At 32.6% G+C, this 26,303-nt stretch overlaps 3 protein-coding genes across 3 annotated transcripts; 1 reads left to right on the top strand and 2 right to left on the bottom strand.

Annotated features, from left to right (window-relative positions):
• Positions 1-148: 148 nt before the first annotated feature.
• Positions 149-2,858, bottom strand: LOC18604142 (Ribosomal protein S7e family protein). The gene is made up of 6 exons (XM_007036485.3): positions 2,724-2,858; positions 1,685-1,768; positions 1,516-1,589; positions 1,306-1,429; positions 705-887; positions 149-490 (listed from the first exon to the last, which is right to left on the bottom strand). The coding sequence occupies exons 2-6, from the start codon at positions 1,757-1,759 to the stop codon at positions 371-373; spliced, it is 576 nt and encodes a 191-aa protein (XP_007036547.1). The 5' UTR covers positions 1,760-1,768; positions 2,724-2,858; the 3' UTR covers positions 149-370.
• A 5,552-nt stretch (positions 2,859-8,410) lies between these two features.
• LOC18604140 (uncharacterized) lies at positions 8,411-10,738 on the bottom strand. Its single transcript, XM_007036483.3, has 3 exons — positions 10,028-10,738; positions 9,779-9,908; positions 8,411-9,311 (listed from the first exon to the last, which is right to left on the bottom strand). Exons 1-3 carry the CDS (start codon positions 10,179-10,181, stop codon positions 8,660-8,662), a joined length of 936 nt encoding a protein of 311 aa, XP_007036545.1. The 5' UTR covers positions 10,182-10,738; the 3' UTR covers positions 8,411-8,659.
• Positions 10,739-21,887: 11,149 nt separating this feature from the next.
• Positions 21,888-23,745, top strand: BEE3 (BR enhanced expression 3). The gene is given in 7 exon segments (XM_007036482.3): positions 21,888-22,350; positions 22,468-22,587; positions 22,757-22,822; positions 22,959-23,027; positions 23,238-23,315; positions 23,429-23,505; positions 23,507-23,745. Coding segments are annotated over 7 exon segments (831 nt in total). The 5' UTR covers positions 21,888-21,954; the 3' UTR covers positions 23,532-23,745.
• Positions 23,746-26,303: the final 2,558 nt, after the last annotated feature.

Here is a 26,303-nt window from a genome sequence, read left to right as displayed (position 1 = left end):
ATATTCGATCTTGTGAACCTAATCCTGTTAAATTCTTGGATTCTGGTTAATTCAATGTATTTGCTCCAAAATGAGAAGAGGATAATCCTAAACAAGGTCATAAATCCCCATCATATTACTTCAATAACATGCATGATAAGTAAATCTATGAACCAACAAATAACCTTTAAAACCCATAATCCTACATCATTAAATGCAATACCACATAACACAAAATACGTCATATAAAGGAAATAAATTCATCATCATGACACTTTACTGCTTGCTTAGCAACTCATAAATGTCAAAATTTTAACTACTCCCCACCAAAAGCAGTTTTTGGGGAACAAAAACGGAACAGATGGTGCCACAACACTTAAAAAGGAGTTCTCTATGCCTCTGTGACTGGGTACTCAAACACAACGTCTTTGCCAGCAAGCTTCCGGTAAACTGCAGCAAAGGTCTCAAGTTTATACTCAGTGTTGTTTCGTTCCTTGGGGTCCAAAAAGACCTGCCCATGAGTGCAAGGAATGAATGAACATTAGCCTCCAAAACTATAATATGATCTCTGAAAGATGATAATAATAATGATAAAGAGAACAATTAAACCCCCCCGTATATAAAGTTTCTCACGATAACAATTCTTCCATTCATCACTTAAGACTTTTATCAACATTTAGCAACCTAGTTCTAGTATTACTAATAAGGTATTAGCAGTTGCATACCTTCATTATCTTTGATCCATCAATTCTATATCTAATGCGCTTTCCGACAATCTCTGCAGGTAAGACAATATCCTCTAGCATTGCCTCATGCACAGCAGTCAATGTGCGGGTACGTGGCCTCTGAACAGCAGAACCTTTCTTTGGAGGCCTCAATATCCTTCGGGTGGCAATAAGAATCACATCCTACCAGATATACATGAACTTAGTTAAAACCAACAGATGTGCATATCAGTCAAACCAATTAATAACCATCGTATTAAGTATTAAATAAAAATTTAAGTAGAGCATTAAAGCCAGATCAAGCAAAAGGATTCACCTAAACATTTAAATTTATGTATGATAATACAATAAAAACATGATTAGTTCTCTTTTTCTTGCACAATTGCAATGTATCAGCATCTGGAACAATTCCACTGATGATAGTGTCTCATGCAAAGCATGTTCTTTTTTGTTAAAAGGTATTGCATTTTGTAAATTCTAAGCTAGAAGACCTAATTCGAATTTTCATTCAAACTGAAGGACAGTCTTCCCTCTCATATTGTTTCATTATTGAGAAAGAACAAAACTTAAGAAGAATGGAATAGCTAAGTCCTTTCCTCACCTTCCCACTGAACTTCTTCTCAAGTTCCCTCACAAGCTTAACATGAATCTTGCGAAAAGCCTTCCTCAATCTGTATGGGACATGGATAACAACAGCCTTCCGGCTCCCAGAGACATCAATTTGACTGCATGTGAAAGAAGTTGTATCAATCATTTGATAACCAAAAACATGAGACTTTAAAACTAATGCATCCCAATGAATCCTTCATACACTGCTGAATTAATGTAGAGATCTTTGAGTTCACTTTTCAGATCCTGGTTGATATTCTCTAAATCAACGAATGCCTGTTACAAACGTACAAGCACTTGTAATCAAAACCAAACCCTTTCAGATTTCCAGAAACATTTCAAGTGCAACAAACAAAAGAGCATTTTAATACCTGGGCAACCGACTCCTCGAATTCTGTTGGTTCGGCATCCTTATCTTTGTGGATCTTCTTCCTTGAAGTATACATCTTCAAGATCTGCATTGCAGGAACAGTAAAAAGTCAAAATGTAATTATCAAATGAGAAAGGTAGAATGTAGCTTACTACAAATCAGATTGAGCTAGCAATTGGATCAAGTATTACTATCCATATACAAATTTGAAAGGCCTTCCTAATTTGACTAAATATTTAAGAAACAAAGATCCAGCTTTTGATTCTATCACTCAATTTATGATGTATAAATCCGTTATATCCAATTTCATGTTTCAATAACAAGTTCAATACTTTACAAAGTTCTCAATAAGGTCAAATTCCATACTGCATCATAAAAAAGCAAAGAAATAAATCTTTCCTTGAAATGCTTTATTGAAGAGATAGAAAAACAAAGTATTTATCATACATCATTGTCCTAAGGCAATTAGTCTTAATACAGAAAGGGCACAACCTGCCCACTTCTCCAGTACATTACCTGTAACCTGACATAAATCTAATTGATTCGAAATGATTGTTATTTATTGCTTACAATAACAATTAACAATACAAAAATTTGCATAATTCAGTGTTTTCCATACATTCTATTGCATGCCAAGTGAATACAAAGCGAAGGCAAATGAGAAAAAAAAATTCAAACAAACCCAGCCACGCTACACAGCTTTTATTAGCTAAGAAAGCAAAAAATATTCAAATATATAACATTGAAAGATATAAACCCTAAAAGCCACATTGAAAGTCTAGAAACAAATATAAATTATTAAAATGAACATCAGAATCAGATCATAACAACAGTTCTTTTTGCCTTTCCTACATTTTCTCAGCATATAAACAGAACACAGAGAATTAGAATATCTTGGAACAATAACAGTAATAGAAAGTGAAAGCCCTATCACTCCGTTTCGCTTTACAAAAGAGAAACAAAGAGAAATATCTTCATTCTCTTATCTTTTCCTGCACTTTCTAGGCAACCAAGCAGGTTGCAGAAAATAGAAATGGTACCTGAAACAGAAGCGAAAGATTGAAGAGAGGAGGAACACAGCGTGAGAAGCTCTCCCTTCGATTTGGCGGATCACTAAAAACACTAGGGTTTCAGTTTAGCAAAGTGGACTTTATATAGCGTAATATTAAAGGCCACGATTTTGCATGTACACGTTGACGGCAATGATTTAGTTTAATGATGACGTTATTTATTTTTAAATCTGGGCCGGGTTTTGGATTATCTGGTTCGAATAGGCTTACCTTCTGAACTTAAAGTCATTTTGGGCTTCTTGTGGCCCATTTGGACTCCGTTCATGTTCTACCATAAATGCAATGGGCCACTTGGGCGATTATATGTTTATCACCTATGGAAGGCTATTATTACTCGAGTATTGAGGTTTTTCTTTTTGAAAAAAAATGAATTCAAATCCATTTTTTGAATAAAATATACATATTCGGAATCAAGCCTCGAGCTATATTCCTTACTATTAACCGTAACTATTATCAATTAAATTTAAGATATTTTGAACATATAAATATAATAAAAACTATCCTATCTTCATCAATTGATATTAAATTAATTGTCCTATTCATTGCCTTTTCTGTAATAAATTTGTTATCTCATAGCAAGGATAGATTGAAGGTGACGGCGAGAGGTGGCAATCGTCACCTCTCAATTTTATGTTATGATTTCATTTTATTTTAAAAGTAATTAATTTATATTTCGAATTAAATTATTGACTTGATTTAAAATTGTATATGATTACGCTTTAATCATTTTTTATGTAAAATTTTAAATTCTTCACTGCATGATAGCTCTATTATCCTTATACATTAAAGGAAAGTAATTTTAGCAGCAATTTTAATAGTAAAACCATCTGTTGTGAATCTTTCAAGTAAAGCCTTAAAAGTTGCAATTAGCATCTTTGAGTCGACATCTAAGCTGCTGTTATGCTATGTACAAGACACACACCTAAGCTCCCATTTCAACCAAATCAGGACATGCAATGAAGGGATAAATCCAAGAGAAATCAAGGAATTAGAGATGCAATCAGCTCAAGGAAATCAGATGAATTAAGGAATATTTTAACCTTTGATTACATTGATTCTATTGTGTATGTAACTTCCCAAATACATTGCCATCTTGAAAATTATAAATATCGAAATCTTTCCTTTTTCACCCTAAGCCAGTCAAATGAAGCATAAAACAAGTTTATTCTTTTCTCAAACACCGTTTGCCTTTGGAGCTTAATTACCTTCTTGCTAATGGCTCGTCCTGAGACGCGTACAACTGTTAATAGTAAGGAGAGTACAATGGTTAATTAATTCAGCAGTAAATTATTCTACTGCTAACCCAGGACAGCTTGAAAATGTGAAGACTTATCTTCGGTTGTTGGTCATTGATTCCAAAACCCTCCATTATTAGCTGGTTTTCCCTTCCCTTCTAGCCTTTTACGTGTAACTTCATTTTCGGAGGTGGCCCTCCTGCTTGGAACCGCTACTAGCTAGGTTCATACTTCTCAGATCACCCAACAACATGAAAAAGGCTGTAGCCACCTTGTCATGGCCCTTTCTACTCCTTCTAATTCTATTCATTCATCATGTCGTAAGTGTCAACTTTGTTACTGTATAGATATTTATTTAAAGTATTTATCTCGTTTCAGTTTCCGTCAATCAATCTAATCAACAATTATAATAGTATATTTCATATAAGAAATCAATTAATAAACGGAACAACTGAATCATTGAAAAACTGTAACACTTAATATAGGTGAATTTAAATATTTGAAAAACCATAACATTTGACATGAACCGGCATGCCAAAGTCCTCAGGGCTAGAAGTCATGCATAAACTATACCCTACGACCTACGAGTGCGTACGAGTTGGCCACGTCCAAATACCAAACATTTCATTTACCTGTTGCTTTCAAGGGTCATATACGTATTCAAAGATTGATGCAAGCAAAGTCCCCGAAATGGAATCATCGGAGCTGAAGCGAAAGGAGGTCAGTTTCAACACTGAGTTGCAAAACGAGCCCCTTTGAAGGGTAATTTTTTATGATGGCCCCTATGGACCCGCCATGAGATCTCGAGATCAGCCGTCGTGATCAGGCGTGGAGCTAGGGAATGGCCCTAGCTCTGGGAAAAGACGCCGAAAGGAAAGAGAGTTCGGTATCTCCACGCATCTACTTGACTGTGACTGAACAGAACCAAAGATGATTTGAGAAAAGGGTGATGGATCAGCTCCAGGCTGAAACTGGGCGAGGAAAACTTGCTAAGACTTCCAAAGTTCCACAAAAACTACACGTGTCGCCACGTTCATCTCTACGCTGCTGGGTTTCAGCTGTCTTACAATGTGTATAATAACTTCATTTTTGTCTCCTAATGTAATAAATAATAATTTTAAATCAAATAAACCTATATATAATTAATAATTGATTAATTATCATTAATCAAAATGATATATCTATCATTTAATTTTATGCTTATATGGTATTAACTTGAAAAATGAAACTATTGCATGACTGCACTATATATCATGCTACATTTGATTAAAAATCGTTAATCAACTATTGATTATAAAAATTTATTTAATAAAAAAAATACAAGTGTTCGATTAAACGTAATAAACAAATTTATTTGAATTTTTCAAAATATTTTATGAATTTTTTGAGGTATTATGTCAATTTTATAAATATAAGATTGTTGATTATTTTAGTTTTTTTTTTTTTAATTTGTGAACTTTTTAGGAATCTTTATCTATAGAAGTTGTATTTCATTTTTCAAAAAAAAAAACTTCAAATTTGAAGTGTCATGATTGTTAAGTTTCTGTAAAGATATAGTGAATTATTAGTCATGCAGCACGTTTTGCAGACAATTGGAGCACGGATTTCTACTTTCAAATTCACGACAATGCTATTGCTGGCTCCACCCTTTTGTTGGGTCTGCCCCTGGAAATAGCATTTCTTTGTCAAAGGCTTCACATCTTATTAATCACAATTATTGCATGTTATAAGTGTTGCCAAATGCAAACCCATCATTATTTTATTATTTCAGAATTAATTTCGATTTATTTCTCTGAATCATATTCGATTTAATATTGTTTTGAGTTTCAAATGCACTGCCAATTAGATTTCATAGGCATTAACTTCATGTCCTAACAAATTGGTAAAGCAAAGAGGGAATAGATGGATTTTCAACCCCTAACCTCCTCATGTCCTGCTTGTGTCTCACATGTTGGAAAGCAGCTTTAATCTCCAACCATTTGCAATGATGCACATGGAACATGCATCTTTGCCAAATCAAACCAGAATATAAGAACAAGGACATGCCACGGCTCAAGCCTTTGCGTTTTACTTGGTGTGCTACAGCTACATCTGACTTCCACTCCCACCACATATCTAAACTTGTCCTTGCTATCATTTATCAAAGCTTGTTTTAGCCATGGATTTCTTTGACCAATATCTCAATTAACATTAAGAAGAAATTTTCATCAAAATTAAATACTAGCTCCAGTCGACAAGAAATAACATATACTACAAGACTAATCTCATTCATATAGTCTAACCCTATCGAATTAATAATATTATGTTATAACTCTAATTAGATAACTCATACAATTATCTTAATAACATACTTAATCATTAGATTAAAGGCTGCAATTAATGTTTAAGCTTTTGTTTAATAGATGTCAACAAGATTACATGCGAAAGTACTACTTGCAGGGTTCTTCTTATAGCTTATATTCCACTTTAAAGGACATTTGAACAAGCCAATCAATGCTTTCTAACCTAAGAATATATTCTCCGTATCAGAAGCTACCTCAAGTGGAACAGTAGAATACATTGGAAAGAAAATTTTTTCTTTGAACTTGGTTGGAGAGGGAGTTCCATTTTGTTGATAAAAGAGTGACCTGACGACAAGTCATCTACTAATATCAGTCTTTTCCAGTGGTCACGACCCATGTCAGAAGCGCACTTTAGGGCTATCATTTTTCCAAGGCTTCTTTTGTTTCTGCAAGAGATGTGGAATGTTGCATGAATATCATTTATGAGAGGGAAGAAGAATTTGCCAATTTCCCATCATGGATCGGTGGCACCAAATGCGAATTTGCTTTGCTATATCTTCCCTCTGGTCAAGATTAGTTAACCGACTAAATTCCTTGGTTGATTTTGCGAATAAGAAATGGGGCATGTGATGATAAGACTACATGCAAACCTCTTAAATGGGCTGTTTGACTTATCTAAATATGGCAGCAAACAAGGCTTAAAGATAAGGTGGAATAATGGTATCATCCAGATAATTATGACCTAGCTAGCTTCATTCATACGCACTAACACCTGGAATTCCTTTTCCATGTTCCCAGTCTGTAAAGGGCTGAAATTTACTATCAAGGTTCCATTTTGATGGAGATCTCCTTCTACATTTCAAGTTTTAATAGACTATTCATTGCTATTTATATGTACGAGATTCAATCATTAATTAATCGTAAATTTTAAAAAAAATTATGTATGATATAAGTATATTGAAAAATAATGTATCAGAAAAGATTAGTGAAAAGTAATTAAGAAATATTTATATTTGAATGGAAGGATGAAAAAATGAATAGTGTAAGATAAAAATAATATCTGTATATGTTAAAAAGATTATATCTCAATTGCAAGGAAGAGATTTTGGAACTTCTAAATTTTAAGTGTCATCATTTGTACGTTTTGGTTGGTTTTTGATTTTTTTTTTATTAAAAGTTATTCAATGTGATTATAATTTGTATGAGGATGATTATCGCATTATTTTTTATTAATTAATTACATAAAAATAATCATTGCAAGCTCTTGATAAAAATTTCTCGTTAATGAATAAGTAATTACCTTGACGTGAATATTTTGATATTCTGAATAAAATTATTTATTTTTTTTAAAAAAGAAAGATCATGTGTTATATATATATATATATGGGTTGATGGTAAAGAAGTGGCTTTAAATAAAGAAGAGGGGGAGAGAGAGAGAGATGAATTTTCAACTAGGGAAGCTAAGCTGCCTTTCTTATCATCAGCTGGAGAATGATGACAAAGTATTTCCCCCATTTATCAAACACATATAGCTGCAGAGCTCATCTTTTGAAGGTTTCAAACTTTGGTGGGTCAGCCAATTAGAGCCCATATTTCCCCAAAGAAATTCTTGTTTCCTAGAATTGGCTCAAGCCAGTTGGTAGGAATCTGTGGGATAAATTGAATTAAAAATTTTAAAGCTCCAAAAAGGAGTGCAGTGTGGCTTTCCAAAATCAAACATCAAATTAAATAAATAATCTCCCACTCTCTCTTTCCTGGAAATTTAAATCCATTTGACCTTTGATGACCCAATGGTTCATTTTCTCACCATCCAACCACATTTTTTAAATTATAAGAGAAAATCAAAATATTATATTCCCATCAGTGGTGAATTATTTGTGTAAAGATTTTTGGGCAAATGTCAACTTTGGCATTGAGCTTTTGTCAATTTTCAATTTTGCCACTCATATTTAACTTTTATGTTGATTAATTAAAAATAAAATTTGTAGAGTAAAAAAATCAATTACTCTATATATTCTTAAAATTTTGTACTATTTTTACGGTTGAAAGAGGATATTAATTGGAATATTCTCAACAAGGATTAGTCAGAAATTTCATCTTTCTGACGTGCTTGTGATGTGCATATGAACAATTGGCTCACTGAATCGCATTCAAATCCTTCTTTTTTCAAATATATCTATATATAGACATAAATTAATTAGTTTATGATCACAACTTGAGAAACTTTGAATCCACAGTTGCTGTAACTTATGGACAAAACCTTAAAATAGAAAAAAAAAAATAATATGGGATCTTATGAGACAATTAAACTCAGGAAATCAACCTGTCAAAAGCCAATGAATGAACTATTGGTGAACTGTCATAAACAAAAACCAGACAGGGTTCCCCTTCAATTCAAGTTCCTAAGTTCCCACAGTTCCCCCATGCTCCATAGGTCATCTGCAAAACCATTGCTAAACCAGTTGTTTTCTGGCATGTGGCAATCGCCAACCGGGTTCGCAAAATCCCCAGGCGCTGATGTGGATGCCAGGTTGATGGCTTCCATGTCATAGTAGCAATCCTTTGCAAGTGTGTTGTTGTAGTCGTTGTTACCAATGATGCGAAAAGGACTTGTTTGGTATTCTGCAAATTGAGATATTTGTGAGATATTATTCATGGATTCTGAAGAAGAAACACACGAACTTGCACAGTGCTCTGAGTCTGAATTCTGCTCCTGATGATCCAAATTCTGTACTGCTTCACTTAGGTTACCAGGCCCCTGCCCTGGTACTTGTTGCAGTGTCATTAATGCTTGATGCTGAGAAGCTTGGTCTAGAGATTGAGGAACTGTTGAGTTTTCGGATGCCATGGATGAAAAAGAGGATGACCCTTCCATCTTTTGAAGCAATCTTGGTATCCAATAACATCGAATAACGTTTTGAAATGCTGTGCTATTCGCATCGACCTTAAGATGGCGCGCCTGTTTCTGCACACGGGTTCTCCAGTAATTCTTGATCTCATTGTCCGTTCTTCCTGGTAAATGTTGTGCGATCTTGGACCACCTAGAAATCACAAAAATAAAACCATGTCATGTTCGATCAAATAAAGACTCTGTCTGAATATAAACTATGACGATATAAGTACTATGCTTCACAGAATCTGCTAGGCCTTGACAGGCAGGCTTAAGCTTTATGAAGGAAAGGAAGGGAGGTAAATGCTTCCAAGACCAAAACATTCTGTGGCAAGGAACTTGCGAGTACTGGAACCTTGGGAGAGATAAGAATCGCGTAATGTCATTGCATAGTTCTTAAAAAACAATAATGAAAGGATTGCAGATTGAAAATATTCAACAATTTTTTAATGCATATGTTGCTATTGTTTTGTCACCTCTAGGCTGCTCTGTGTCTCTATCCAAAATTGCCTAGTCTACTTTATGTCATGTTGATAAGCTCTCTCAGAAAGCGAAATAAAAGTTGTAAAAACCCAAAAAAAAAAAAAAAACAAAAGAAGAAGAAGAAGAAGAGATTACCTGTTACCCCACTTCGAATGGAGGTCAAGGATTAAAAACTGCTCTTGTGGAGTAAGGTTTCCACGTTTAACATCTGGTTTCAGATAATTTAGCCATCTCAGCCTGCAACTCTTGCCAGTTCTCCTTAGGCCTAAGCCACAAAAGAAAACAACAATTTATTAACACATAATAGATTTTCCGCAGGATTTTGTAGTTATCAGCTATCAGATAGTGTTGATTGTTGACTACTGGACTACTGGTTAAAGTTACCTGCACGTTTTGCAAGCGAATTCCATCGGCCTTCGCCATGGCGAGCAATATAATGAATGAGGAGAGAGTCCTCCTCCAGAGTCCAAGGCCCTCTTCTGAGCTGCTCAGCATCATCTTCACTAGAACTTGTACTACTTTTCCTTAAGGATGACATGCCTCTATCTGACTAAAGACTCGGAAACTTTGAGTCTTGAACCTCAAGTGAATTTATAACTCACAGCCGAGGCCAAGATTTATATACTACTAACTTCAAAACCTCACCAAATTTACTGTACTTAACTAACAACTTTCAAAATAAGTAGCTGCATAAGTAAACATCAAATGGAGTATCCTCGGATAAGTCCCTGACTCCAATTTAAGACAGAAAACTTTGGGATTTACCTTATGTATAGGAACAGAGACTAATCGACATAAAAAGTAGGATGCCCCTAGCTTGAATTCCTGGTCAAAGAAAAGACCCCAATGCATTGATCTTTCTTGCCATCTGACCAACTCATCCCATTTCTTTTAGCCATCATAAAAGAGAACAAATTTAAATTGCTAGGAGGAGAAAACAGTTGACAGATCCTATTATGCATACACAGTTGACAAATGGCCAATTTTCTCCCCTTTTTATGAACCGAAAAAACTAGAGGGAAAAGAATAGGTTTACTCGTTGAAAATGAAATTAATTGGTGTTATGGGAAATGGGTTTGATTCAGTCCCTAGCATCCATCGTCTGTTTTTTTTGCTCTAGATGCTTTAAATATGCTCAGCATGAAACGTGCTTGACTGACCAAAGTATTTCTTCTAACCGTCATAGAGAAAAACGTGGGTAAATTGGTGTTTGCCAACGGAGCCTATTCCATTACAAGGAAGCCAAAAGCATGACACTCTCTTTCTTTTCCTGTTTGTCAGACTTTGCGACAACAGTGATATTTCCTATGTGGTTCCTGTTTTTCTATGTTCCAGATAAAGACATCCTAAAAGTTGCGTGCAATTTCGTTGTGGAAAAGTCTGCTAAATTTCTTTTTGTCAGTGCAGCTAATTTTGACTATAAAGTCTACTGCTCCTCCCCATCTTATGTGCCGCTGTATCTTCTTCCCTGCTATGCACCAATCAGGATGTGGATTGGATTTGGATTGGTTAACTCTTTCTAAGTAAGGTGTATTGACAGATCAGTTCCCACCTGCCAAACTCTCTCTCTCTTTAGGTTTATTGAAGTGGTTATAAACAAATATTTTTACATATTTTGAGTATATAAATATAAATAAAGATCTCTCCACCAATTACTAATTTATATTAAATTAAATATTAATCTTAAAAATTCAACGCGATATGAGAGGAATTGTTACTCTTCCCATCCGTTAAATAATTTTACATTTGTTAAGTTGGGAATATCTTGAGTATGTTAATAAAGTAAGAAAATTTTCACTTATTGTTAATTGTTTTTAAGTTGAATGTCTATCTTAATTAAAATTTCAACATAATTCTTGAATTATTCCCTAACCCCTCATTTTTAGTATAATAAGGATACTTCATTATTAAACAAAATTTTTAGTCTGTTGCATAGCTTAATTATCCCATCAGTTTGTGGTGTCTTATCATTATACAGAGAGACCAAGCCAAAATTAAAGAGAAGAAATCAATAAATAATTGTCTTATTATCTTTTGGTGTGAGAGAATGCAAACAAATGCTTATGGGATGGGTGATCTAATAAGTTAAAGGTTAGGACTTAGGGTTTAGACCATTTTCGTACACAATGAATACAATCAAAGCATTGCTAAGCATTAACTTAAACTAATCAGTGGTAGGTGAAAAATAATTAAACATCCAACTTGAATATAAAATCACAATAAATTTAAAAATGAATAGAAATGAAATAACATCACTCAACAGCTCTCCTCACCTATTTTAAGAAATAAGACAAATTAGGTGAATAAACACATAAGGATTCAATTTAAAATCAATTGATAATAAACAAAAAATTAATTTTAATATAAAATCATAGCAATATGGAATAGCACTATTTTTTTTTCTTTATGAATGATGTTACTTGTATAAATACCAATTATCGTTATAATCAAATTTCACATCTCATATAATAAATCACATAGTAGATAAACCAACTAACAATTAACATATAACCGAACAAATCTAACATAAAATTGGAGTAAACCCATACTTGATAAAAAACATAATCAGGTTTTTCTGTATTTTTTACGACAAAAAAAAATCATAATCTATTAATTTTATGAAATTTCTTCTAACCAATGAACTCATCATTGAAATTAACTTCGCAATTGGGTGCTAAACTTTTGATCTTCATTCATGGTATACAAATTCCTATAATTATTGTGACGATGACACATTGACATGGACATGAATCAAAGGATGACTTAAATTGAGTGAAACATAAGGAATCACAGATAAGCAAGAGAAATTCATTTTAAAGTGGCAAGCTGCAGGGTCAGAGAGAGAGAGAGAGAGAGAGTTGATAGTATTGACGATGATGGTAACGATAATGACGATGATATATAGTTTAAAGAGTAATAAGAAAGACGAAGACTCTGTAAGAATGTGTGACGATACCAAAAGGGAGAAGAAGAAGAAGATAACGCGTGATTAACGGCAACAATCATGATTGGAACATTTAACCATTAAATATGTATTGCACATCGTTGAATAATTCACACGCAAGACCAAACAATTTCTTGCATTTTCTCCATCAAAACCTATCTACATTCCGCCTTTAATTAAGTTTCAGATTCCAGTTCCATCATGCTTGTGAGGATATTATTTTTTAACGAATGATCAATTATATAATATATATTGACAGTTATTTGATTGTGATTATAATTTATAACTATAAATGTGACTTTAGAAAAAAATAATTATAATGTTTCTAGCTTTACTATGTTGTTTATATATAGACTACTATGTTTATTTCTTTTCAATTGTTTGAGACGAAAATTTTGAATTTGGAACTTCTCTCCGTGGAAGAGATGTGAAACTTATTCAAACATTTTTTCTTTTAAAATAATATAAATATAAAGCTAGTTATTCAACTACTTATTGACTTAGATATATATAAAATGCATTTAGTTAGAAATAACTCGAAGCGACCACTTTTACCAAAGTAATGTCAGATGACACCACTCAATTGTTAAATATCTAGAGTTTTATGTAACTAATGACATTAATGAATTCTTATTAACGTTTTTTGTAATTTGTAAGGAATGAGGTCCAAATTCAAAGTTTAAATTTATCAAAAAGTAATTTATATATTATTATTTAAATACTAAAACATAAAAAAAATTCTTTCATAATTTAAGATTTTATTAAAAAGAGTCAAAACCGAAATTACTCTTCTTTTTTCTCTATAAAAATTCAAGACTTACTTTTGAAATCAATCAACATACTCAAGAGATCCTTATACCTATGCGTTTTGTTCAATTTAGTCTCTCTATTTTAATTTGAAGCAATTTAACCCTTTGATATTGGGAAGTGCTCCAATTAGTCTCTTCTCTTAACTGTATCTAATTTAGCCATTAAATAAGATGATGTCAACATTGACATGGTGGTGTGGGGTAGCGACATGCAAGCGCGACACTACCACATCACCTTCACATGTTGACGTCACAGTCCACATCATCCTTTTAAGTTCAAGTTGTTGATTTGGTAATGCCACATCAATATGTCAAGTGATGTGGCAATGCCACGTCAACATTAAGACTCAAGTTGCTGACATGGTAGTGCCATGCCAATATATCAAAGTGACATAACAATGTCATGTCAGTATTAATAATCAGGTTGCTTATATGATAATGCCACATCAATATGTTGTTGTCATGTAACATGTTAGGAAGCCACCACACGTCAAAAACTCAAGTCTTAATGCGGACGTAACATTGCCACATCACTTTGATATGCTGATGTGGCATTGCCACATTTGCAACTTGAGCCTTAATGTTGACATGGCACTGTCACGTTAGCAACCCAAACTTAAAAGGATGACGTGGCACTACCACGTCACTCTCACATGTTGATGTGGTAGTGCCATGTCAGCATGACACTACCCCATGTTGCCATGTCAGCATGACACTACCCCATGTTGCCACGTCAGCATTAACGCCATCTTATTTAACAGCTAAATTGGATGTTGTTAAGAGAAGAGACTAAATTGAAACAATTTTCAAAATCAAGAGACTAACTTGTTTCAAATTGGATTAAAGGGACTAAATTGAACAAAACGCATGAGTATAGGGATCTTCTCAATATTTTGACCTTTGAGATCTGTAGTGATGTTTCCTCTTCTTAATCTTTATTTGTATTTTTCACTCTCTCAAAATAACTTATCTAGGCTTCATGTGTAAGTAATTTTCAACCCAAATTAAGATTTTAAATACTTCATGTCTAAATATTTTTTGATTAATTTGATAATTTGGTACTCAAATAGAATCTAACTAATAAAAAATAGTATTGCATGTCAAATAATATTTTAAAATTATGAATCTTTCTTTTTTTTATTTAATAATTTAAAATTAAGTTTTAGATTCCAGTTCCATCATGCCTATGAGGATATTATTTTTTTAAAATGATCAATTATATAATATATATTGAAAGTTATTTGATTGTAATTATAATTTATAACTATAAATGTGACTTTAGAAAAAAATAATTATAATGTTTCTAGCTTTACTATGTTGTTTATATCTAGACTACTACGTTTATTTCTTTTCAATGGTTTGAGACGAAAATTTTGAATTTGGAACTTCTCTTCGTGGAAGAGATGTGCAACTTATTAAAACATTTTTTTCTTTTAAAATAATATAAATATAAAGCTAGTTATTCAACTACTTATTGACTTAATTATATAAAATGCATTTAGTTAGAAATAACCCAAAGCGACCACTTTTACCGGAGTAATGTCAGATGACACCACTCAATTGTTAAATATCTAGAGTTTTATGTAACTAATGACATTAATGAATTCTTATTAACTTTTTTGTAATTTTGTAGGGAATGAGGTCAAAAATTCAAAGTTTAAATTTATTAAAAAGTAATTTATATACTATTATTTAAATACTAAAACATAAAAAAAAAATTCTTCCATAATTTAAGATTTTATTAAAAAGAGTCAAAACCTAAATTACTTTCCTTTTTTCTCCATAAAAATTCAAGACTTACTTTTGAAATCGATCAACATACTCAAGAGATCTTTGTACCTAGGCGTTTTGTTCAATTTAGTTTCTCTATTTCAATTTGAAACAATTTAACCCTTTGATTCTGAGAAGTGCTCCAATTTAGTCTCTCCTCTTAACGGCATCCAATTTAACCATTCAATAAGATGATGTCAACGCTAACGTAGTGATGTGGGGTAACGACATGCTGGCGTGACACTACCACATTACCCTCACATGTTAACGTGGCAGTGCCACATCATCCTTTTAAGTGTTGGGTTGCTGATTTGGTAATACCACATCAAAATGTCAATTGACGTGGTAATGCTACGTCAACATTAAGTCTCAAGTTGCCAACGTGGTAGTGCCATGTCAGTATATCAAAGTGACATGGCAATGTCACGTTAGCATTAAGATTTAGGTTGCTGATGTGATAATGCCACATTAATATGTTGTTGTCATGTGACATGTTAAGAAGTTGCCACACGTCAACAACTCGAGTCTTAATGCTAACGTAACATTGCCAAGTCATTTTGATATGCTGATGTGGCATCTAAACTTAAAAGGTTGGCGTGGCATTACCACATCACTCTCACATGTGACGTGGTAGTGCCATGTCAGCATGACGTTACCCCACGTTACACGTCAGCACTAACGTCATCTTATTTAACAGTTAAATTGGATGTTGTTAGGAGAAGAGACTAAATTGAAGTAATTTCCAAAATCAAGAGACAAATTGCTTCAAATTGGAGTAGAAAGACTAAATTGAACAAAACGCATGGGTATAGGGATCTTCTCAATATTTTGACCTTTGAGATCTGTAGTGACATTTCCTCTTCTTGGTCCTTATTTTTATTTTTCACTCTCTCAAAATAACTCATTTAGGCTTCATGTGTAAGTAATTTTTAACTCAAATTAAGTTTTTAAATGCTTTATGTCTAAATTTTTTTGATTAATTTGATAATTTGGTACTCAAATAGAATCTAACTAATAAAAATAGTATTGCATGTCAAATAATATTTTGAAATTATGAATCTTTATTTATTTATTTTGTAGATATAATGTTTGATTATTTGATTTTTGTATTTAACTTTATATGATTTGTAGATGCTTATACTTAGTTTCGATCCATGAATAGAAATTTGTTAAATTATTAGTTGTTGAACCTGATAATTTGTTCTGTAAGATCATATTTTATTTAATTCTAATATTTTGGTTTATAGTAATGAGAAATGAGTACTAATTTTGAACAAGTTTTTTGATAAATAAGTCATGAAAGCATATTTTAAAATACAAAAAATTGTCTCACAAGACTTAATTAGTTATTGGGCAACAATAATATAGTTCTACTTATGACGGTACTCAACAATTTTCTAAGCAAAATCGTATTAAATTTGGTTTGAGTACTCTCCTGCAAATTTGGATTGAGGAAAATTTTTTTAATTATTATTATTTTAGTTATTATATCACTTAGAAAAATTTTTAGATCCAATGGCTGACAAATTGATACTCTCACAAGTGAATCTTATTAAATTTTTGGCATAATACTTGAATTTTTTTTTAACTATTTAAGAAAATTCAAATAAACTATTTTATTTATTACATTCAATTAAATTTTTATATTTTTATTTGGATAAAATAAGCAATTATTACTAACAATCGATTAATTATCATTAATCAAAATATCACTTGTCATTTTATTTTCATATGACGTTGATGTGTTTTTGACGTGAAAAATAAAAAATATCACATGATTATATCATCATGTCACACCAGCATGTCATATCTTCATGCATTATGACATATTAGCATGTCATATCAACCCCATGTGGTATGAAAATATAAGTGATATTTTAACTAATAACAATTAATTAATTATTAATTATAAAACTTTATTTGGTTCAAAATAAAAATATAAAAAATTGACTGAACGTAATAAAAGAATAATGATTTATTTAAATTTTTTTGAATGGTTCAAGGGCTTTTTCTAAGTATTATGCCTTTTTTTTTTAATAAATTATGATAAACTAGAATTTGATCTATGCATGGAACATTAAAAGTTTATGAATTTTTATTATAAATGATTAATAATTTAAAAGTATAAATAAAATTACTTTAAAGTAATAAGAAGAAGGAGAGAAAAAAAATTAAAAAAAAAATAAGATTTCAGCAATAAAAATAAATCATAGAACGGACATTCTCATTCATATATTTTATATGAAACATGAAAATGTCTTTCTTTTCAATTAAAATACAAAAAATGTGAGCTACGTCCTGTATACCAACTGTAACCTCAAAAACCATCCAAAAATGGAAGAAGTCAATAACTGGGGACGAAAGCCAACTCATTTGCAAAGACTAGAATTGATCCAATCCAAATAAGAACAAGGCTACACAAAGGTAAGTCCAAGCATTCCACAGAAACTTTTGCCACCCAGGTAAAGAATTCCCATTTCAGAACATAATCTTCACCTAAGATTTGTAATCTAGCTATCAAACCCAAAGGCAGAAGCACCCAGATAACCAACCGGACAAATGAACAATATAAACACCTTCTCCTGAAAAACTTGCAATTATACATCACAAAAAAACCACCTTGTGGAATCTTGTCTCCTTCCATTTATATGAGCAGTAATTAAAAGATAATTATAAAAATAATTATATTATATTATATTATATTATATATATATCATAATATCAAGTTTTATACATTTAATAATAAAAAAATTAAAAATTAAAAAATGACGGTTGTTATCACCCATCACTCCATTGACTTCGTTAATTCTCGAATCAACAATATTTGATATTCTTGATGAAATCACATTTTTGTTTTTCTATTCATCCTTTGGCTCTGATCAAAATAAATTGTCTCACTCTCATTAATTTTCTCTTTAATCTCCGTTCTCCTTTCTCTTGGACGTGTTTTACATGGGAAATAGCATGGTAGAGTTTCCTATTGGCTTTCCTTTACTCCTTTTTCAGTTAATTTAATACATGTTGAATTTTCAAACTGCGGGCCATTTGGCCATAGGCCTTGGTATCTTGTTTCCCTTTTGGACTTTTGGTCCGGTTCAGAACCTTTCTGCATGTGTAATTTGAGTCAGACCAATGCAATATGGTAATGTAAAATGTAGTTCGGTCCGGTTCAAGGCCCAAAAGGCCGAACAATCCCAAATCAAAGAAAAGTGTAATATGGTAAATAGGTAATGTAAAGAAAAACTATTTATTTATTTTTATATGGTAATGTAATATCGTTAAATGTTTATTTACATAGTAAATGTAATTTTTTTATATATTTATTTGAATAGATTAAAAATTAATTTATTTCATACTCTCATTTTTGTAATTTTAAAAAGAAGAAAGAAATGAAAGTGAAAATTGTGTAATATAATAATAATAATATACTGATTAAATTAAATATTATAAAATTCAATAAGGTGTTTGAAATATTTACTTATTTAATACACAGTATTCTTATCTTACGAGAAGCGATATGTTGCATGAGAATTATATTCTTACTTAACTTTATTTTTTTTATTAAATATAACTTTTTAAGTTAAGAATTCGAAATCATTTTTTTTTATAAGGAGACACATACACTTATCATTAAACAAAATATTTAAATGCTAATTTCGTGTTTTATCTTACATTGCATTTTATCGATTACGTATCAAATTAAACTTTTAAAAAGCTTAATTGGTTATATCAACAACAATATGATTCATTTTTATAAAAAATAAAAAATTAATTGATATTTACTACTCATATATAAATAACATTGTGAATCATTTTTATGATATATATTAAGATATACAAAAAAAATATAAATATTTTCAAAAGTTAAAAAATTATTCAAATGATTAAAATGCACTTTCTCACGATCATATTCTGTAATGGCATAATGCGTCATGGTTGAACCATGCATTGTTTAATTGTGTTAGGCAAATCCCATGGATGATGATTTCAACCCTTTTCATGGTCCAACCAAATATAAGCTTCGTGTTAGGTAAATTATTTGGGTGCTTGTGTATGACATGAAGAGCACGTTTGAATCCTTACCATCACAAAATTTATCTAAATATTTTAAATAAATAAATAAATATGTGTGTGTGTATAAATATACAAGACGATAGAGAGAGAAGAATCGAAAGAAGCAAAGAGAAAACTTGAAGAGAACTCGCTTGATAAAGTGAAAATAAAATGTGATAAAAGAGAATTATAACATCCATTTGATTGATATTTTGTTATTTATTATTTTTTAAGAGGTCGTACAAAGTCAAAGTAAAAGATAAAAAGCAAAACGATAACAATTGATTAAGATTTAATAAGTAAAAACAATCATACCATAATTAGTATCGAAAATTCAGATTAGAATCATACATTTTTTTAAAACTTTAAAAATTACATATTTTATGTATAATCTTTTAAAAATATTTATTTATTTTCATGTGCTTTTTAATATCTTTTTTTTTTTTTTACGAATGTAAGTCTTAATAATAAAATTAATTTGATAAAAAGATCAATAGAAATAACCAAAATTAGTACGGAAATAATGATAATAATAGTTTTCATCTTTTCATTTTTTTTCCCATTCCATTTTCTTTCCTCTACCAAACAGAGTGTCTGAGATTCTCACAGTTAATATCCTTGTAACGTGGAACCAACGTGAACTTACTTCCAAGATAGCAATGAGTTAGGCCTCAAAGAATCATTCCATTTCCAAAGTCAAAGCAATCCTTTTTGGAGGGTGCAAATAGTTGCTACAATTCAAAGAGTTTTGTGTACAATGGGCATCATTATTTATTAAGGCACCAAAATTTACTACCTATCAAGTTCTCAAACCATATCCAATTTTGGACAAAAGGGCTTCCATCTCACAAATGATTTGTTCCCAATACCTACCCGGTCATCCTGGTTTATTATGGAAAGCCTAGCTATAGCAAAATCCATGCCTTTGGAGTAGGAAATTCAATGCTTTGCCACGTGCCAAACACACATCTCACATGCAATATGTTCATTTATTTCGTCTGTTTTTGTTCAAATGCTATAGATTTATATAGATTTCTCGGGAAGGAAAATGAAGGGTATCGGCCAAAATAACAGTGGAAAAGGCAAAAAGCTTTGCCCATGCAACTTGATAAGTCTTCACCCAATGGCAAAACCCACTGCCTCGGCCATCCCTGTTGGCCAAATTTTGCTTTCGAAGAGAGGTCGGCACATACGGATCCAACACTGGTCGGACACGAGTTTTATTCACCTAAATTGTGACATCTCCTTTTCATCCTACCTCACTTCTATTATTACGTACACAGTATTCATACTATCTTATTTTATTTCAAGTTTTAACCCTCCATTTGTCTTCTTGAAGAACAAATCACATTTTTTAAGGACAACTGATCAAAGTAAATTTTTTTTTGGAAAAGCATTATTCGATTGATTGCTGATAATGAATACATAATTACTTATTCGAGTCTGCTTCCATTAACGATCAACTGTAAACTCACAACGACATTACAATTGCATCTCGACCTGCACGAAAGGGCAGAAAACGCCAAACATTACACTGGTCAAGAAGACACTCTTGGTAACATAAGGCCTCATCCATGGCAACACAACCGCTAACTTGATCAAGTACGTAGTTGTTAAATGTTTCCTTCTTTCCTTTTTATACAAATTGAGTTTGTTAATTTTCCTCTTGCGTCCCAACAATCTCGTGCTTTCATCCCCATCAGATTTGACTACCCATTATTTCACAAGAATCGTTTATTTGATATGAACTGTCGATTAAAAATCATCAATAGACTCAAATTTAAAATTCTCTATTATCGTAACAGATGAACTTATTATCAACTAAGTTAATCTGCTGTTACTATTATATATAATTATTAAAAAAAATGATTTGGATACTAGGATTGGTCATGTAAGTTACATCAAACATGATACTAACAAAGAAGATTTTAACAGACAGACACCTATATTTATCATGATACATAGAAAGTGATGGGCACTTCAAAGTGATAAGTGCTTGAGATCTTTTCAAGTGGAGAAAATAGAAGTTCACAAATACTTGGTTGCATTGCAGATATGATCCAAAGCTTCACATCTTTTGTAACCACTAAAGCAAATACTTTTGATATACCCATTTTATGTCTAAATGCACTTAGCAGCAATGATAACAGTGGTTGTATGAGTCAGGAGTGTGTGGTGGTGATGATAAGGTCCCCAAAAATAACTTTTAATAATAATTCTATAAAGAATAAATGTAAAACAATCACACTATGGGCCAAGACCATAGCCTTTCCATTTAATAATTATTGCATGAATTTGACCCTATGCTAAAGTCTAAACAATTTTCTGATCAAAACCCAACAAAATAAACTTAAAAAAGAAAAACCCCACAAGACTATTTTTGCCCTATTTCTATTAAATAATTTAATAAAATGTAAAAGAAGTTCAATTTCTCAGACTTGATCAGTGGGCCAAAAGCTTATTGATGGGCCCTATTCCATTATTGGATATATCTCCTGAACATGGGGCCCAGCCAGGGAGCAAAATCACAGAAGCCTAAACTGCCACGTGGTCCTCTCAAAATACACCTCTTCTTTTCCATTTCCTAAAGGAAAAAAAGAATTGTAAAGTTATTTTACATGAATATTCAGGTTCTGATCCCACTCTCTATAAGTACTAGTCCCACTCCTTCATTATCCAAAACAACCATTTGGCAATTTGGAAAATAAAAACGATTGTGTCTCATAAATTTGCTCATGGCTGATTTCACATCAGACTTTCAAAGTTTTAAACAATCATTTTCTTTCTTGGATATTGATCCCGCCATGGAATCACTCAACCAATTTGCTGAGCTGAGCCCAGGTGTCATAGACAATTCAGCCTTGAATTTCCAAAGCTTCTTGCCTTTCTCCAATGACAGCTTCTTCAGCAATCAAGCACCTGAGATTCCAGGCAATAACTGGGGGGAAAACTTGCCAGGTTTTATCCATCATAGCAACCAGAGTTCAGTAGTGTCAGTTGCTCAGCCCACTGTCACATCTAAAACTGAATTCCATGAAATCAAGAAGAGGAAAGCATTGGATGTATCAGAAAGTAGTTCTGGGAACTCATCATCTCCTCAGGTTTCTGAAAGTGGAATCAAGAGAAGAAATGTAAGTATATCTTATGTTTAAATTTCCAATTCTTATGTTTAAATTAGCCTTTTCTTTAATAAGTAAGATAGAGTTTTTAAGGTTTTTCAATTTTGTATTGGTTTGATTGTTATGCAGAATCCAGGAAGAGGGAAAAGAGCAAGAAGTAATGAGAAGGGAGAGGAGAAACCAAAAGAAGTGGTTCATGTCAGAGCCAGAAGAGGTCAAGCAACTGATAGTCACAGTTTGGCAGAAAGGGTACAAACCTTTGCTGACAAAACTTAATTTAAAATTGCTGAAAAGAGTAAAAAATAAGTGATAACTCCTCCCTTCTCAAGAAATTGGAATTCATGCTTTATTTCTTTTCTGTTTTTGATTGATTTAGCTGTGTCAACCTATTGAAAATGATGCAATTTCTGTCAATCAGGTTAGAAGAGGGAAAATAAATGAGAGACTAAGATGCTTGCAAGATATTGTCCCAGGATGCTACAAGGTAAAATGCTTCTCTTTTCAAGGAAAAAGGAATTGTTCCCAAACTCTGCCGCCTCAATTTGCATCATGTAATATATTGAAAGTAGCAAAAACAACAAAGTTTCTCTTACATTTTCAACTGTGTTGATAATCTGCAGACCATGGGCATGGCAGTGATGTTGGATGAGATAATCAATTATGTCCAGTCCTTGCAGAATCAGGTTGAGGTGAGTTGAAAGCTAACTGATTCATTCAACTTTTTTGATCAATGATTCAATCCAAAATACAATATAAATATATGTATGTATGTATGTTCGCATGTATATATGCAGTGTATGCATGTATGTATGTATATATGTATTGCATGTATGCATGTTTCTAACAAAGTTTCAGTGATCTAACATGTATATTTTTTACTTTTCTTCCAAATGTTACAGTTTCTTTCTATGAAGCTGACGGCAGCAAGCACATATTATGACTTCAACTCGGAGTCAGATGCCATGGAGAAAATGCAGGTGCTTTCCCAGAAAGTTTTTTTTTTTTTTTATAAAGCTCATAGTCTTTTATTCCTTTTTGTAAATATTTAATCTGACAGATTAGTTTTTGGTTGCAATGTATCACATTACAGAGGGCAAAAGCACAGGAGGCAAAAGAGTTGGATAGATTGATGAGATCAGAAGGATATGTTGGAGGGCTAGCTTGCTTCCACTCAGCAGCATGGTCCTCTTTGACTTAACTTCTAGATGTTACACCTAATTTGCCTTACAACACATGAAGATGCTCTATTTTTCAACACTTTTCCAAGTTTAAAAGTATCAGAAGTGTACCCCACTTGATGCTGTACCTAGCATAAGTGAAAAAATTTATACTTGTAATTTGCCAGTCACAAGCATTGGAATTCTATTCAATATTTACAAGAAAAGCTTACAAGTACATTTTGTTTCTTCTTCTTCTTGTTTTCTTCATGTCTCTTTGGTCAATTCCCTTTTATTTAAGCCCGCAATTAAGATCAAAACATGGCTGCTAATCCGGCAATTCTTCTCAGTGGAGCCATATCATGCAAAGCTTAATTAAACACTAATCGACGTGATTAGACTTGAGTGCTGTGTGGTAGAGTAAGGATGATCAAAATGACAGCATAAAGAGCCAAAAAATCATTTGGACTTTGAGACATTGAGCTTAATATGACTAATAACTTTAGTTAAATAAATCTTAATCAGTTCCTTTCAGAACAGACTTCACTTGCATATGAGACATTAGTTAATGACAAAAATTAAGAAAAATCCATCGTAAATTGATTAAGAAATGATACAAAAAACCCGACAAATGAACAAAATAAAACCAGACATGAGCTTTCATGCATCCCATATTAATCAAGCTTTTATAAAACATAAAACTTGAGCCACTGTAGTTCTACCTTCGTCTCTATTGGAAATAACTCAAAGAAGCACTTAGGCCTTCGTATATAGAAAATGGCACCAAGGATACACTTACTGTTTTAGTCTTGAGACTTTATACCCCCACAACCTGTCATCTAAAAAGCTTTGAGTAGAGACATGTAACCTTGACAATTTTCAGAAGAAACAACAGAAAAGAAGCATCACATGTTGTTTGCCTTAACTTTTTGATGATGGAATTTCATCTCAACTTGCTCATCCAAACCTATACTTAATATTCTCTTTCTTGAAATCTTTATGATGATTTGAACCCCAAGTACAATCATTCAAATGTAAGTGTTTAAAATTTATATAATCTACCATAGGTGAACTACCAGCTGGTTATCATTGTTGGATATCAGCAAAGCAAGCTAGCTCCAGGACTTGTAGGACCAAGAACTCAAACAAATAATATGGAACAAGTTGTCATGAAAAAATCCCATTTGTCGGTAAAAATTCAGAAACTGCTAATCCTCTTTGGCACCAACATTTTCAGAGGGTGTTCCATAAAACAATAAGATTTTGACGCAAATACGCGTTACAAATTAGAGAAGCAACAAATTTCTTCTAGTTACAAAGCCAAATGAAGAGGCCATGGCCGATTGCCAAATACACGTGGGAAAGAATGAATGGGATCCCACAAAATAGAAGGATACAAGAAATCTAATGGATGTTGCCAATTCATCAAGTGAATGATTGGAGGAGAGAAGTTGATAGAGGGGGGGTGGAAGGGAAGGGAACAATTTTTAGTTATTTATTTCTAGTTATATTTTGTTGTATAGTGTAAAATGAAAAAGAGAATGGGGGGCAGATGCAGTGCATACAAGAAATTGGGGGATGCAAGAGGAGGAGGACAGCTTAAGATGGACCAGCCATGCCCACAAGAGGATGGGCAACGTGGGTTCCCCAACATCTCTAAATGATAAGAGCTTATGAACCTTTTAAAGCCACTTTTGTTACCCTTTCCCAATCAAAATCTTTCTTCTTTGACTCCCTTTTGACCAAGTCTTTTGCTTGTCTCTTGGAGCATGCATGAACTAGGAGGGAGGAAGGGCCTCGAACTGGAGGGTCCCATAGTAACTAAAAGGATAGATTTCCGTGTATTATAATTCCCCAATGCAGATTTAGGGTCTCATATTAGGTGAAGTTGGAGAGATCAGGAAAGGTAACTTATAGGGGCAAGTTCAAGGATCCAAGTACAGTGGGGCTTGATACTTAAGAAGTGGAGGAGGTTGTTAGCTAGTCGGTCTTCTTATTAATTCCCACTACACTATTGAAAAATGCCATCAAATCTTCCTGCATGCTTCCACATCATTTGTTTTAAGCATTCAAAAACTAAAGCCTCAACTCAAAAAGTTTGTTCCTAAAGTAGCTTTCTGTGTCATCCCTCATACATTGAAACAATATCATGGGGAAGGGGGGGTGTGTGGGAGGACAAATAAGCTGATCGCCATATAAACCCTTGTATCATATATAAAGGAGGTAAAGATCATTCCTCATAAAAATGATTGCCAAATAACTCATATAAGTTCCATTGCAGTGTGAAAATGCTGACTTCTAAGGTTCCAGCTCAAGTAAAATCGATATAGATGCTCCAACTAAACATGTTCCTGAAATGACAATTGAGGTTTCAAGGTGGTGGCAGATAATTATATTATCCTTAATGGTGGAAATGAAGGCAATGTGTTTATCTACCAAGCAGTGAACTGGTGCCACAAGCATATATATCTATCTGTCTAATTGTTCTTTGTTATAGTCATAAGAGTGTAGTGTTGACCATCCAATCCAACAAGGATAGTGAGTTACCCATCTTTTTTGACTGATCACGTTAGGTCTGTTCTTCAAGTGTAACCTTATGCCCCTACCAAAGGGTTTAGACAAAAGAAAGAAAACAAAACTTGCACGTGATGAATGATTTACAAGGATTTTTTGTTTCTTTGCTGGATATAAATATATTTACAAGGAAGACACGTTAATAGGTTTTTGTCCCTAACACATTCCCACACACTTAGTTTGCAAATCCAATTAGGGAGACAAAGTTTTGAGTTTCGGTTTCTTAGCTATTAA

Source organism: Theobroma cacao, chromosome 3 (genome assembly GCF_053813885.1).
Source record: "Theobroma cacao isolate CCN51 chromosome 3, ASM5381388v1, whole genome shotgun sequence".
Lineage (NCBI taxonomy): Eukaryota > Viridiplantae > Streptophyta > Magnoliopsida > Malvales > Malvaceae > Theobroma > Theobroma cacao.
The sequence above is the reverse complement of the archived record's forward strand: the minus strand, read 5'-3'. Positions and strand labels throughout refer to the sequence as shown.